This window comes from Carex rostrata, chromosome 7 (assembly GCF_964058835.1).
Source record: "Carex rostrata chromosome 7, lpCarRost1.2, whole genome shotgun sequence".
Classification (NCBI taxonomy): Eukaryota; Viridiplantae; Streptophyta; class Magnoliopsida; order Poales; family Cyperaceae; genus Carex; species Carex rostrata.
In genome coordinates this window covers 13,434,526-13,450,814 of record NC_135924.1, presented here as the reverse complement: position 1 = coordinate 13,450,814, position 16,289 = coordinate 13,434,526, and the positions used below count along the sequence as shown (strand labels likewise).

Sequence of the window (16,289 nt, the reverse complement as noted above, 5' to 3'; positions counted from 1 at the left end):
TATCAAGTCAAGCGGTCAAATGTGTGAGTTTTTAAGTTAATTTAATATATTCATTTTTCAATTTTTTTGCCGCTTGATTTGATACTAAAATAACTCAAAAATATAAAAAGTTTGCATGTAAACGCATCACTCATAAAGTAAATTGGTTTGAATGGTTTGGATTCGTCATTTAAACTTGATTTGATAGGTTTTGGAGTTAGTGTTATATAGACTTAAATGACACTGATGTTATATTAGTCATACTCTTTTATTATTATATATGATACTATAATTTTATTATAAAATACTACTACCTCAACATGACCGCCGACTTTCAATTCAAGTAAAAAATAATGTTGTTGAATTAATTACTGTAATACTACAATTCTTGTTTAAACAAAAAGACAAATGATATGGCTATGGCTATTGTTGTTTACCAAAAAAAAAGACAAATGGTGTTGTTCATTTATGACAAATCTGTAAACTCATTCATTAACAGGAACACCAAAGAGGTCTAAAAAAATAGAATTTTGTTTAGAAACAATAAATAAAGAAATACATTTTACCAAACCAACTTGATTGCTTTGTTTTTTATAAAAACTATAAGAACGGAGATGTCATTTCGGTCTCAGCTGTTTTCACAGATTTCGAGAAAAAAATACGTTGAAAAATTGTGAAAAATACCTCGGACCGAATTGCCATTTCGGTTCGGGACTGAAATGACATTTCAGTTCTTATGGTTTTTGTAAGAAAAAAAAAATAATCATGTTGGTTTCATAAAAATCTTTTTTTTTTTAATTGTGGTTTATAAAAAAAAAATCAAAAAAATACGCCAATTGGAGTTGATAAAAAAAAAAAAGTGCCATTTTTTAAACAAAAACATTAGAAGTCCTTAACAAGTCCTAACAGATTTAAACTGAATTTGTAAAAGATGAGGCTAGTATCAAATAAATAAGTGTCATTGTTAATTATAATGGGTGTAGTTTTTCAATGAGTGTCAATTATTTACTTGTTGGGAATTATATAAGTATCAATTTAATAATAATTATCATTTTATCAATGTGGAGGTTAAGGCAAAGAATTTTCAGTACAAAATATGAGGTAAAACTAAATATATATAACAATTTTTTTCATAAAAATAATTAAAAATTCAATACACAACACATCAAATTTTGAAGAAAAAATTATATTGATCCCTCATTTATCTATTTGAAGAAAAACAATTATATATTTTTTTAAAGAAAATAGCCAATTATGTATAAATCTAAGCTAGACAAAATGAGCAAAAATTTTGCTCACCAAGTCTAAAAAACGATCGATCATGTAAAGCTACGAAGTATTGAAACTTTTTGTGGGAACTAAAAATAAATAATTATTACTATAAACAAATTATCAAAACAACACTAATTATAAAAAAAAAAAATTATGTGACATGTGGCACCACCAGATCATGGATGAGTCAGAAATGAAATTATCTTGAACCATAATTAGCATCCTTTATTTTCTAATGAAAAAAAAAGCAGCGTTGCATTGCTTAGATGTTTACCTATCCTTTTTCAAATAATTTATTTTATTGGTGTTTGCTTTTGGGTAAAATTATAATAGTGGCACATATTTTTGAAGGAATTTCAATTTTTTTTTTTTTTTTTTTGATAAAAGTGGGTAACCCCCACCTGTTTCTTATTGAAACAAAGACAGTTCTTTTACAATAATCAATGGAATGACAATTCCATTGTACAAAAAAGAATAGGAGTAGAGTTCTTACAACAAAACATAAGCAACTAGATAACAGCAAAATAAAAGACATTAGACGGCTAAGTAATACAAAACAAAGAACTAAGTGTCATTAGAGCAAGTAGAGCAGGAAGCCCTCGTAAAGCTAGCATATGATGAAGTGCTAGGAGAATGAGAAGAAGAGGATGCAGGGGAGACGGGGTCTGAAATAGAGGACAACATATTAGTATCTCCAACGAGCTCAACTCTGCCCCTCAGGTAGGCAGACAGACCCGTCTCCTCTGATCCAAGTCCGGGAGTATCCTCTGAAAGGTATCCCTTTCCTGGGGTATCAAAATCTGATTGGGTTGCCAGATCGCCGACCTGAGCCAAGGGAGAGACATCCATAGGCAAAATCAAGGTTAGTTTAAAAAAAGTATCGTCATTTTTTACTTTGCACCAATAAGAAGTAAGTGAAATAATAGAGGCTCCTATGCTGGTTAGTGAGGGAATGGAAGAATCAGTAAAGCATAACTTATTTCTTGCTAACCATATTACCCAAAGGGTAGCTGCCCTAATTAATTCAATTAAAAGGGTATCTTTTAGGGGTATACATGCATCTAAATATCAAAGATCCTCTAAAACAGTGCAATCAAATTGAAAACCCATTGTGTTGAGCAATCAACGACCAAATGGCAGTGATAAAAAGACATGTAACAAATAGGTGGTCGGTTGTTTCAAAAGAACCACAGAAGGGGCAAGTCAAGTCACCTTGCCAGCCTCGTTTAGCTAAGTTAGATTTAGTAAGGATACCATCATTTCTAAGTAACCATAAGAAAATTTTGATTTTAAGGGGTATTTTTAGACTTCCAAATTGTGGTAAATTGGGTATTTGAAAACCCCCCAAATTCCAACCATGAGTAGAGGGAATGAACAGTAAAAATTCCTGAAGATGTCCATCTCCATGTGAGACGATCAGGGATATTTGGTATTCTATGAAAATGAATAGAAATTTGCATATCATGCCATTCAGAAAGTGCAGAGCCAGTTAATTGCCTATTGAATTGTAAAGATATAGAAGAATTAGAGAAAGCATCAGAAACGGTGATTGTAGGATTAACAACAATTTTAAAAAGATTAGGGTAAAGACAATAAAGGACACAGTCTCCATGCCATCTATCGATCCAAAAGGCTGTATCATGACCATCATTTACTTCCCTATTGAGATGAAGGAATTTCAATTAAAAAAACAGAGATTAGACCAAACGGTACATTATACTTTGTGCTTTTGGGTAAGATTTCACGTTGGAGAGAATATCTTTGACAATTAAAAAAGTGATCTTTGTATGTACGAGCCTCTCACATGCTTACTAAACATTATTTCTAAATAGTTGAGTTGTGTTAAAAAAAAAAAAAAAAAAAAAGATAATTTGGGTCTGCTACTTGTCAAATCTGTCAGAATCAATTTTTTTTTCTATCTTTTTAGTTTAACAAATATGACATTTGACTAACATATATTAAGAATTTGTAAATATACATTATCTCTAAATTTACGGTCAAGCCACTCAATTATTTTGAGTAAAGTTGAGGATCAAACCATCCAATTATTTCTAATATTTACTAAAAATTTATATCTGAATTTTGAACTTACAACCTCTTACACAGATGACATTGTTTTTATTATAAGACCAAATGTTGATTCTCAAAAGTTATAAATTTTAAGTTCATATATTATTAATAAGTTTGCTGGTCTACAATAATTAATTAATCTAATTTAACATTTAGCTACTTATGAGTATTTTTTTTAATGAATTATCCTAACTGAAAATGTTGAATTTTTTTTTATAAACCATAATTAGAAAAAAGATTTGTGTGAAACCAACATGATTACTTTTTTTTTTACAGAAATCATAAAAACCGAAATGTCATTTCGGTCTCTTTTTTTGGGACCGAATTGTCATTTCGGTCCAAAAAAAAAAAAAATTCGGGACCGAAATGGCATTTCCGTTCTTATAGTTTTTGTAGAAAAAAAATTATTATGTTGGTTTCATAAAAATTGTTTTTTTAATTATTGTTTATAAAAAAATTCGAAAATGTTCATGGATATACTTGAAGTGTGCGTCTAGCACTTTCCATTTCAAAATTGTAAAATTACATCAAGATGTTGACTTTGCCATTGGAGTTTTTATTGGTGGAATGGGAAATTTTATAGCAAGTCAAACTAGGATGTACAAGGTATAGTTTAGATCTAATACGGCGTTAACAATGCGGCGCTCTATGTTGTGAGATGAACCTATAAGATTATGTTTGGTTGCAAAACAAAAATAGCTAGAATAGCTATTGTTTGTTTTATTATAATAGTCAAATTTCAGAACTCTTAGGAATAGCTTATTTTAATAAGACAATTTATATTCACTATTCTAGCTATTCTAATTCAATCAAACATGGAATAAGGTATTTTGAATAGCCTAACTCCAAGTATTAGCCCTTGATCAAAATAGGATTGTAAACAAGCTGAGCTGAGCCGAGTTAGGTCAAGTTTAATTTGATTCATGCCAAATCGAGCTAAGCTTGACTTTAGTCGAGACAGTTCATTAACATCTTCTTCATGCTATAAGTCACATACAAACTATAGATTTTAAATTATTTATATTTTGAGTTGCATATTAGTAACACAAGTTGGTAAAAAAAAAAATTTTTTTTAATAAGCTTTATAATATTATGATTGGTACAAAGAAAAATAACAAAAGGATCATAAAAACAAACTCCATCTTCTTCTTGCAACAAGTGAGAAACAAATCAAGTTAAAATGAGCCGAGCTTAGTCAAGTTTGAACTCATTCATAATATGTCGATCAGAATTGAACGAACCTAGAAGTTTTTTCCAAACTAATTTTGATCGAGTAATGAGCTACGAATTCTTTCATCAATTTTAGATCAACAAAATGCACTCATTAAAAGTTTGGAAAGAAGAAGAAAATATTTAACATGGGAAAATTTAAAGAAAAAATAATTATGGGTTCTTCGTTCTTAGTAACATAGTAACAAGACTCGCAATTTATTCGCGTTTAATTCATTTTTTTTATATTTCCGAACTAAACTCCGAATAAAACACAAAAAAAAGTATAATACGTTTTATACGCGAATAAAACACAAGTCACGTATTATTCGTGAGAAAAACGCAAAAAAACGTCATTTTTTTTTGCTGGGATTTCATTGGGGATTTTTTTTTTTTGGCTTACTTATTGTACTGACTCATTCCCGAATTATACCCGAATCACAAATTTTTGACCTTGCCGAACCGAACCAAATAATTCATTTGTCACTATGCTTAGTAACAAAAAGAACTTTGAATTACACAGAAGTAAACAAGACCAAGTGCCACAAGATATCCGAATGATATATTGGGTGGTTGAAGCCTTGAAGGTAAAACCCTATTTTATGAATAGAATGGATTTCTTAGGGGATTTGCATGACAGGCTGACAGCTGGAGCAAAATATGACAATGGTGTCAAGAGAATAATAATATATATCAGTTGACTTAATTAGTAAAATTTAGTAATGTACAACTAAGCTGTTTGCAAGAAATGAAGCAATCAATTTCTATTCCTGTTTTGGCTTCCCTCTTCCCAACATTTTTTATTATCATATCATGTTGTCTTATAAAATCTAAGTTATCTCTAATTAGCCTTCCAGAATTAGAATTTATATATATATATATATATATATATATATATATATATATATATATATATGTACAACCTTGTTAGAGCTGGCAATTATTGACCCAAATCCTAAACCAACGGGTTGACAAATCAAGTTCATGTATCAGCCTACAAGTAATTGTAAGGTGGTATCTGACCTTTCTAACAAAAAAAATAAAATAAAAAATCAAGAAGAAGATATGAGACCAAACTCATGTGCTTATTAATTTATTATCGGTTGTTACGTCAAAGGTAATTATATATATATATATATATAGCTATTATCGGTTGTTTGACCTTTTTTTCATTTAAAAAGTAAAGATACACACAATCATTTTGGTTAATTTGGAGAATCATTTTAAGCCAATTTAAACATTAGATATAAAAGTTTATGATAGTGATTGTTCATTTTGATTTAGATGAATATATATCTAGGTTCATTCAGACAATTACAATAAAAAAATCAATTAATGAGTTGGAAATTTTAAAATAACTGTTACAATTCAATCAACATTGCATTTTGACTGTCAAATTGTATTTTCACAACCGTCAAAAAAGATCTTAAACTAAAATAAATCAATACATTTTTATTCTTATTCAAATTGCAATTTCTTGAAATTTCTTGGAACCCCTCCCTACCAAGTGTACTTGTTACCATCTATAGAGTGGCGGAAGGCAATGTTGTGAAAACGGTGCTAAGTCTCTCTTATCAATTTGAAATATGTAATTAAATTTGTTATATTTTGTAAATTTTATATGTATTAATATCTTTTAGCCTCCTTATAAAAGATTTTTCAGCATTCCATTTTAAATTTTCTAATTCTGTCTCTACATCTACATCCAATACGTCTCCGCCATCTCCATCTTTGGCATCTTCGTGCATAATGTCAACCTCATTGATTAGGGGGGGAGTTCGTATCCTCTCAATTATTGCAGAGGATTACCCTCACTTTACGGTTTGAGATTAAATCTCAACCGGTTTGGGATTCAGATCACCATAGGGGACAGTATTATTGGGCTTTGAGATTTGTGTCAAGTTAAAAAGAACAGTTGAGATCTAGTAATTATAAAACATTCCCTTATCAGGTATTGGAGAGGATGTGAATTCAGGGGGGTGGGGGGTAGTTGCAATAATTACTGAGAAAGAGTGGCAGCCTCTGCCAAGATTTTTTTTTTTTTTTTTAAAAATTACTAAGAAAGAGGTAAATTTTGATCTCATAGAAAAGAAGAAAATATTTCAGATAATTAATTGTCACACAAATGTTATTAATTGTTTCAGATAATTAATTGTCAATTTCTGAACAATCAGTTGTAATGTCTCGAATCATCTTTTGTTATTTTTGGATATAATTAAAATAATTAGTTGTAGTGTTTTATATGATCACTTAATTATTTATATATGTCATAGATAATTACTTATCATGTCTTGAATTATCATTTCTGGTGTCCTAAATGAAATAATATTTTTGTTCTGTACATCAAAATTACTTTATTGTAAAATTACTTATCACAAATTACATAGAATTTTGGCTTAAATTTTATTCAAATATATTATTTTTATGTTTATTTAGCATGAGAAATTAGTCACTACAGTATTCTTTATGTTTTATTGTAAGAAACATAATTTGGGGCTATTTTATTTCAATTGGAGGAAGAATCAAAGCAATCCGGATATCGATGAACTAACGGGATGCTAATGTTATATTGGAAATCAGTTGTACATAAATGAAATCTTTAGAAATCTTAGGTTTATTTGCTAATTAATATATTGGAATGCATATAGATCAAGTAGGAGGTTATCATCTTCTATGCTATGTATGTTTGTATCTTTCTCTTATCTCTTTGTTGTAATCATGTCATTTTTTGGCTAAATTTTGAGTCTTAAGACTTGACAGTAACCTTGTTACCTATTAAGTTTTAATGTAATTTTATTTGGTATTTGTAATTGCTTTTGCTTGTTTGATTGTTTTTGCGCTTTATATTCATTCTTACTTTATTTCGTTTGTTAGACTTAGTCTGCCATGGTGATAGCCACATCTGGAAGTTAGAAACAATTAAGCTAACCGAGTTAGGATAAGGAGAATAAAAATATTAGATTAGTGGTGGAAACATTAACCCGAGATACCGTTAGTTGAACTAACAAAAGTATACATGAAAGTCTCAGCATTCGCAGATGAATATTGCATTGTCATGTCTCACCACGTAGACACCCAATAAAATCAAAAGGTGGGGCGAAAAACCTAATTAAGTGAAGTCTGAAATATTTGGGCTAATCACAGAACTCCTTACATCTATTAAGACAAGCCTTAGCCGGATCTCTTGATTAGTAGGATGACTATGTCAATGCGTAAGAGGTAGTCACTAAATTAAATTAGAAACCTTTAAACAACATCTGAAAATCAAATACCGAATGAGACCTTATTGAAATGGATTGAATAGCAATGATAAGTCAAAACCATACGAATTCACCTTATCATCTTATTTACTAAATACTTTTTATTTTTTGTCAAATCTGAAGATCAAAATAATAACTTTAAATTCTAAATTTTGTATAATCTTTTGAAAGGTTGAGATCTGATCGCTTCAAATTTAACATGAAACTCTGCATTGTTTTTCTTTCCTAGAGTAAACATAAACCACATTCATGGAATTTTTAAATTTGATATTACAAATATTTAACAACTTCTTAACAGCTAGCACCGTGGTTATAATCATCAAACTATTCAGTGTTCTACCTTTCTAGCAAGTAGTTCTAGCTTTGCCATGAAAGAAAAAGAAATTTTCAATTGATTGAAAACAACTGCACAAGCACACATAAGACCATTAAAAGTTCCAATTACTGACAATTTAACCCAAAATGAGGAAGAAGAAAAAAAAGACAAGCCAACAAACAAATTTTCAACTTATGAAATCTCAAAACCAAGAAATACATCGCTAGTCCCTGTAAAATCTAGTAGTTGTAGTCGCCGAACCATCTTACAAAAAGTATCAAAATATTTACCATTCCTTGCTATTGCCTTAAAATACTTACAGATCACAACATCAAGGAACTATGAACTATAAGACAAGTGTTAAAAAAAAAAAAACACACTAACACACGTATCCCGCAAAAGTTAAAAAAAAAGTAACAAAATCTTGTGATCAAACAGAATCAGCCAACACATCTCTTTTCTTATCTTATACTTTATTTCTTTTTCTTTTTTATACTGTGGTTTCACTCTAGTCCAAACTTCGAAGCTCAAAGCCTAGAGCAAAATGCAAACAAAATAAAATATGCACAACTCAAAGCTGGATCTGCATGACCTGGTAATAATGGGTCTGTTTCATTGGAACCCATTTTCATTTCCACGATCACTTTCTATGCCTAAGACCCACTGCCCGTGGCGGTTCAAAGTCTGCAATGGGCCCCCACTGCGGAGTAGGACTAGTAACAATCCCCGTAAAAGGTATGGATTGAGGATCCAAACCTGGATCAATAAATAGAGGAGCTGCCGAAGCCTTAGCAACTGGTTCGGGTTTTATTCCCTATAAAGAGACATGTAGAAATTTGTATTTGCCTGTTAGTAATTCAGCACTGGTTTAAGCAAGATTTAGAGTCCCCTTTGTGAACAGCACTAATTTTTTGTCTGGTTTTGGATTGGTTCAAATTATTTCTATGTAAATTTTGGTTGAGAGTTTTTGGATTTGGCTCATGTCAGCTTTTGGTTATAGACATAATAACGGGCTCAGCCAGATACAGGGATCGACTTGTTTGGGTTTTTTAGACATTGTCATTCAATAAATCCTGGCCAAGTTGGATTTTGGTAGGTCAGACATGTAGGTTGAAATTTGAGAAGTAATATTTCTAGGTAAGCCATAAACCCTCCAGGTAGATACTTTGCCATATATCCTCTACAAGTGATTGGTCCTGTACCAATAAGAGAACCATTTGTCCTTTTTTCATTTATTTGCAAAAAAATCTGACACAAATCCAGCTTGACAGTATGAGAATTCTGTATGAGGCAATTAGATAGGTACCAGTTGCAAATACAAAACAGCAGCGGTACAAGAGAGAAAATATACCCCATACATTTCTATTCTCTATTATTTTAAAAATAAAAGTACCCTGCTATATCTGACAGTATTTGGAGCAAGAAGCAGCAATTGAGGGTAGTCTGGGTATAATTCTGATCATATTTTGAGTTTCTTCAGGGGTACGCTAAAATTGCTCCAAAAAACGACATGTTCATCATTTACCTGTTTTTTCACGCTACCCTCCTTGTCTGGTATTTCCTCAACTCTTTCATCTTCTCGTCTCTTCTTGTCCTGTATTACATTATCTGCACAAATATAACATATAATATGAAAGAAATAAGTATGGTTAATTTCACACAGCCCTAGTTTGTATAAGATCAGGAAAATGTTCAAACATTTAAAAATGTATATACATAATCTCAGCATGCAAAAGGCCTTTTTAACCAAACCATGATTTCTTCCTAGGATAATATATGCATCTCCTTATAAAATTATCACAAGGTATTTAAACCTAAAGAACTATTAAGAATATCAGTGCCACACATGACATACACATATTGAATTAACTAAGAAATTTGCAAGGAATAACCTTCACCTGCTTTCATGCCACCAACTCCTTTTCTTGAAATTTGTGGTGCAGATCCCTTATCCCGATCATACGCAAGCGAGCCAACAGGGTTTGGGTCATCATGACCTGTGTAATCCTCTTGCTGCATTTCTTCCAATTCTTCCACTGCATCCCTCGCTTCAGTGGGAGGCATCTCTTCATCTATAAGCTGAGTTTCCTCAAGTGGGTGTGTACCAGTTGTCGTCACAGGCTCAGATCGTTGCCAATTCGACCACTGCTCCTCATCCCCATTTACAGCTGAGCTTCCCATAAAATCATTATCTGTGTCCATGCTGTCATCATACACAGATGAGAAAAGCTCGTTTTGTTCTTCTGCATTTCTTGAGTTTTGCTCCGGATCTGTAGCTGAACTTCCTGCAGCTACACCTCCAGCTGTATCTCTAGTTTCCAGATCTTGAGTTGCTTCTTCCTCATTGACATCTGCAAGTGATCCATAGTCAGAATCAATTTCACTCTCTGAATATGATGAGTTGAAATCTGTATCTGGGTGTGTTACATTCATCTCATGTACATCCATCTGTTGTGATTCGCCTTGTAAATTCTCACCCATCCCTGGGTGTATCTCTGAAACTGTAACTGTATTTCTTGCAACTGAATCAGAACCAGCCGATCTCCAACTACTGGAATCACTTTCATAATTACCACCAGTACTGTAATCTATACCAGATTCATTTTCACTTTGTAAGTGTGATGCGGTCAATGACTCTTTACCTGTAACTCCAGTTGCATTAACTGAGCCATGGGGGCCATCGGCATCAAGACTCTCATTATCTGAACTGCCTGGCACATCATTATCATATATTTCCTCTTGACCAATTTCAGTTAAATCTTGAAATCTACCAGAAGATCCTGTAATTGTACTTGACCCAGGTGTGCTCCAGCTGACGGAGTCATTTGGAGATCTGACACTGCCATCAGGATTTATGGTATCAGCCAGTGGTTCTGGAACCTCAAGTGGAGTTACAGTAGATGGCCCACCTACAGAAGGTGATTCTTGTACAATCATCACTGGAGGGTCCGTTTGATTATCCTCATTTCCTTTCTGGTTTGGGCTTAATTCTTCTATGGAAAAACCTGACATTTCAGGGACTGTAACTGAAGTTGCTGCAGCAGGATCAGGGATACTCATTGACAATTCTTGACTACCTAAGGAAGGAGAATATTGTACAAACATAACTGGAGGGTTCATTTCACGATCATCTATAAATTGGTGGTTAGAGCTTACTTCTTCTATGGAAAGACCGCTTCCCATTTCTTGAACCATAAGGGGAGTTATGAAAGAAGAATCTCCCATGACTGGAGCTCCTGCTGAAGGTGATTCTCGTATGATCATCACCGGAGGTTCCATCTCTGGATCTGTCGTTTCTTGGTTTGGGGTCATTTCTACTATGGAAAGACCACTTGGCATTTCTGGAACTGTAACTGGAGTTACAGTACCTGAATTCTGGCTACTCAGTAATTCTACTTGGCCACTTGCCAAAGAAGGCTCTTGTACAAACACAACTGGGGTAATCACGTCATGATCCTCTATTTGCTGGTCATTGGGACTTATTTCTTCTATGGAAAGACCTCTTGCCATTTCTGGAACCATGAGTGAGGTTACTGCAGCTGGTGATTCTGGTATAATCAGCACTGGAGGTTCCATTTCGGCAGCAGTTCTTTCTTCGTTTAAAGTCATTTCTTCTATGGATAGACCGCTTGGCAATTTCCGGAGAGTAACTGGTGTAAAGGCACTTGGTAATTCTTCCCCGCCACCTAAAGAAGGTGATTCTCTTATTATCATAATTGGATGGTCCATCTCTGGATCAGTTGTTTCGTGGTTTGGAGTAATTTCCTCTATGAAAATACCTCTAGGCATTTCTTGCATGGAGAATGGATTATAAGGCTGAGATTGGGGGGCACCCTCGCCAGATGTAGAAGCTGAGTCACTACCCTTTTGCTCTTTATTCGGTCCATTTAACGCATTGCAGTGTGGACATTTATATGATATAAACTGTAGCTCATCTCTCCCGGCAAATCCTGATAACCATAGTATAAAACATATTATGAAGTTGGTATTGTAAAAGAGCAGGACTTTTCTAGCACACATAAACACACAGAAAACCAATTCTGAATTCTGACTGAAGCATCCTAACATCAGTACATTAAAAAGGTAACTTTAAAATAATCCAATTAAACAGTTTTCTTAAAACCAATTCTGACTGAAGCATCCTAACATCAGTACATTAAAAAGGTAACTTTAAAATAATCCAATTAAACAGTATTCTTCAAATCTAATTCTCTGTGAGATATGAATAATACTTACATAGCAGTGATAGTGTAATACTTACCATTATGCATACGGCAATTGCTACATATAATCAAGCTCCTCAGTTTCTTTTTGCCATTTTCATCATTGACAGTTGATTTGCATGCATCAAGATCTGTGCTTGTATCCGGATGAAGTTGTCTGCTTTTACCCCGTAATAAATTATAATTTACAGTTTTATCTCTGGTATTAGACGTTTCCGGAAGATTTGATCCCAAAGAAGATGCCGTTGAAGAACTCTCACCATGGCCCTTCTGTTTATTAAAGAGAATTTGTGTTAAGAAAATAAACAGCTAGGAGCAGACCTGATTAGCACATTTACCTAGCAATACCAGCAAGGTACGATGAGGATCTTTTTAAAGCAGGAATTTTTCATGTACAGGCTCAACTAAGAGTTGATAAAAAGCAAAAAAACAAAGAATTAAATCGACAATTAGAACAAAAAATAACGGGACAGCATAAACAACCACGTGAAAATTGGCAATTAGCAACAATACCATCCGTTCTGAATGATGATGTATTAACATCTAATTAGTTTTTTTGCTTGATGTATATTATTAATACTCTCTTGAATATAATCCATTTAGGCGATAAATAATGGATTATATAAAGGGAAGAAAATGGGGATTAATTTGGAATGTGATTCCCAACATGGCATGATTCATGATATCAATAAAAATAGAATCATGGTGCATCTAATTAAAGTAAGTAACAGTTTTATTAATTTACTAATAATAAATAATTCTACCAATAAAATCACGTGTATCTTAATATGTTAAAGGGGCATATAAGAACAAAACTAAATCACAATAGCCAAATCTGGTGGTTCAAGACATACCAGGGTAAGGTACCGGTACTCAACAAGAAATTGGAAGCAACAATATCAAGTATAGTTGGCTGTAAACCCTAAGTACAACTAAAATGAAAACCCTAGATGGTAGCAGTGCCTAACAAAGTGTGCTGGTGATTAGCAGTTATCTATTATACAAGAAAAATTAAAAACCTGAATATGTCGTTTAGCCATGTAGTACTTAGCCCTCTCCTTCAGCTCTTGTATCTTTGCTTCGCGCTCCTTTCTAAGCCTTTCCAGCAATCTGCTGTCTCTAAGATTCACTGCAAATGAATCGCATCTCCATTATTAGATTTGTGCACTATATGATTATTTTTTCAATAGCAAAAATGAGGATCCAGCCTCCAAAATTAGGTTCCATTTAATCACCTACCAATATGACTTTCTGGCTACACTGGGGTTAAATGTAAAACCAATATTAAGTCTAAAATTGGGAATTTTGAGAGTAATTTCCCGTCAACTTGTAGACCAGTGTTAATTACCTAATACAGAAATAGTATAACAAAGAAGAAGTACAAATGAAACAGAAAATAGAAGTTAGAAGAATTACGCATGCTTGTGAAGCGAGAGAAGAGTGAATAGAAAAAGGAAGCTAAGGCAGGTACAAGAAACATAGGTAAGATCCGAATAGCTCTCCCTTTCCAGCTCAAATTCCTGGATCGAATCCTCAGATATGCATAAATTCCCGCCACAAACTACAAATTTAACTATTTCGTCAGAATCAAAGTTAAAATTGAATTGAAACATCACAATCAGGAGGATGGGGGTGACCTCAAGGTTTACAGAGAGAAAAATCATGCTCCGATTCACTTGTTCAGCAGTTCTTTCGCGAATAACCATCCTCGATTCAAGCGATTCTTCTTCCTTGTCGATCACCTCGATTCGCACCTCCAGATCGTCTCCTCCTCCTATCTTCTTATGAAGCATGCGTGAGAAATAACCACTACTCTCCTCCTCCTCTTCCCCTCTATCGCTACTTGTACAGTCATCCTCATCCTCTTGTTCTTCTTCTTCTTCATCGTCCCCTTCTCTCTCTTCTACTTGTTCTGGTATTCGATCGTCCGCCATTTTTGCTGATTGTGAGAGCTTCTTCTTTGAAATTTGGTCGTGCCTTGTCTGATTGTGTCTCTCTGCTGTTCTTTTGGGGTTGAATTAATGAAGTCTCCCGCGTATTATATACCTTTGTTTGGTTTCGTCGGACTCTTTACTAAACAACAAATAATATGTAAAAACTAATATTCTCTTCTTAGAAAAAAAAATTTGCATCCTCTAAAATATCTCATATTTTGCGTGACTTTTTGGAAAATATGAACCGTTCAAATACGTTCTACACGAATCTCGAAGCTCGAAAAATACTGGGCCCCTGCGCTACCCCGAATAGACACCGGACACGTCGGTCACGTAAAAGTTAAGATATCTCAGAGGATGCACGCAACACGCGAGTTCGTATCCTCTGCATTAACTCAATAATGAAACTTTTGAGTTAATAAATCTGAACCGTCCAATTTGCTTTAAAAAAGAGCAGACTAGATCCGCACTAATATTAAAGAGATCCTGTGATAAAATCAGACAGTTGGGTTGGTTTCGCTTAAAATCAGACGGTTGAAATTTATTAGCTCAAAAGATTCCCTTTTGAGTTCATGCAGAGGATACGTATTCGGCAGCACGCCGGGGTTTATTCATTAATTATTATTTTATTTGGAGTTGATATTCCCAATGGAGATTAAATTGTCTGTTACGTGTAATCCAGCGTAAAATGTAACGAGTCGGGTTGAAGAATGTCAGACGACCGGTACACGAACTTTATTTCTGATCCAGCCACATATAAATTATATTGTCAGATAAGATAGCGTCTCCTATTTCGGATATACCCTTAAAACTTCGAATTATTGTTAAAATCTGCTTGTATTAAAATTGTCTATCATTTTCTTAACTTTTTTTTTAGGAGGGTTTCAATATTCTCATTTTATATTTTTGTTTTCAAAACCGAAATTGTTGATTAGGTAAAATTTTATAATTTTTGGAAAAAAAATACTTTTCTTATAGATAGGTAAAAAATTATTGTTTTTGAACGGTTCAGAAATAGTGATTTTGTACTTATCATAAAAAATATTAAATAAATCTAAAAATTATAAAAGTTCATCCCCAAGCATATTTTAATATAAATATCATGTTGAGAGGTTCGAATTAAAAGTTTGAAATTTAAAAACAAAGATATAAAATATGAGACATTAGAACCGTCCTTTTTTTAGTTTGTAAAAGATTTATATAATTGCAACTTTTAATTGCAAGAGTATGAAGCACTTGCGAATTTAACAATCTTGATAAATTAATAATTTGTTTGAAAGTGTTAGATAAATTTTTGCATTTATTTAATTAATTATGCTAGTGAATCATTATCATTTCCATACATTTGTTTTTTTTTACATTTTGGTTGAACTATGAAAAACATCTTTCAAACAAATTATTAATTTACGAGGTGTCGTAAAAAACGTCCGTTTTGGCCGATTAATCAGTCGATTAGTTGTGGTGGTGACCCGTTAAGAAATTCTCTGACTAATCAGCTGATTTTTTTTTTCCGATTATTCTTAATTAATTACTTGGCAGTACTATGTCCGTCCAATGAGCACATACCGTTATTTACAACACTGATTAGAACTCATAGCAACATTGAGCATATAAATAAAATGGTTCCTTATTAGTTATTACCAACTATCATTTTCATTGAAAAAATCTTAAAGAGTAAAATATTTTTTTAAGAGTAAAATATTAACGCTCGATCTATCTAGTAGCAACAACTGTTTCTAGTTCTTTCCGACTTTTTCTATAAAATAATTATTGTAAGCTAGAATCATCGTTTGAATATCTTTTCTTCATAAGAACACGAAATCATTTTTTTTATTTTTTATTAATTTGACCAAGAACATGAAGTAAGGAGACAAGGATCCCTGATTTCATCATGTTTTACTGTTTTCATTTAGGGCCCCACATGTCAGGAGTGTATACCCATAAAATAGCAAGTTCAATGAATAAAATTACCAAAATTGCAACTAAATTGCACCTTCACACAAAGCCAAAAGCTGTTTTTATTTAC

At 32.9% G+C, this 16,289-nt stretch overlaps 1 protein-coding gene across 4 annotated transcripts; it reads right to left on the bottom strand.

Annotated features, from left to right (window-relative positions):
- Positions 1-8,284: 8,284 nt before the first annotated feature.
- Positions 8,285-14,431, bottom strand: LOC144556687 (uncharacterized). 4 transcript variants are annotated; one of them, XM_078305077.1, is made up of 8 exons: positions 13,967-14,431; positions 13,746-13,890; positions 13,349-13,458; positions 12,368-12,599; positions 10,749-12,056; positions 9,999-10,457; positions 9,632-9,714; positions 8,285-8,920 (listed from the first exon to the last, which is right to left on the bottom strand). In XM_078305077.1, the coding sequence occupies exons 1-8, from the start codon at positions 14,261-14,263 to the stop codon at positions 8,747-8,749; spliced, it is 2,808 nt and encodes a 935-aa protein (XP_078161203.1). In that variant the 5' UTR covers positions 14,264-14,431; the 3' UTR covers positions 8,285-8,746. The 4 variants fall into 4 exon arrangements, with proteins under 4 accessions (XP_078161203.1, XP_078161204.1, XP_078161201.1 ...); XM_078305078.1 differs by having other exon boundaries at positions 10,005-10,457; XM_078305075.1 differs by having other exon boundaries at positions 9,999-12,056.
- Between the last annotated feature and the right edge of the window lie 1,858 nt (positions 14,432-16,289).

Coding starts and splice junctions, on each gene's coding strand:
- LOC144556687 (XM_078305075.1), bottom strand. CDS start 14,263: ATGGCGGACGATCGAATACCAGAACAAGTAGAAGAGAGAGAAGGGGAC. Junction 9,715..9,998: donor TGGCATGAAAGCAGGTGAAG/GTTATTCCTTGC, acceptor ATATTTGTGCAG/ATAATGTAATACAGGACAAG. Junction 8,921..9,631: donor AGGGTAGCGTGAAAAAACAG/GTAAATGATGAA, acceptor GTCTCTTTATAG/GGAATAAAACCCGAACCAGT.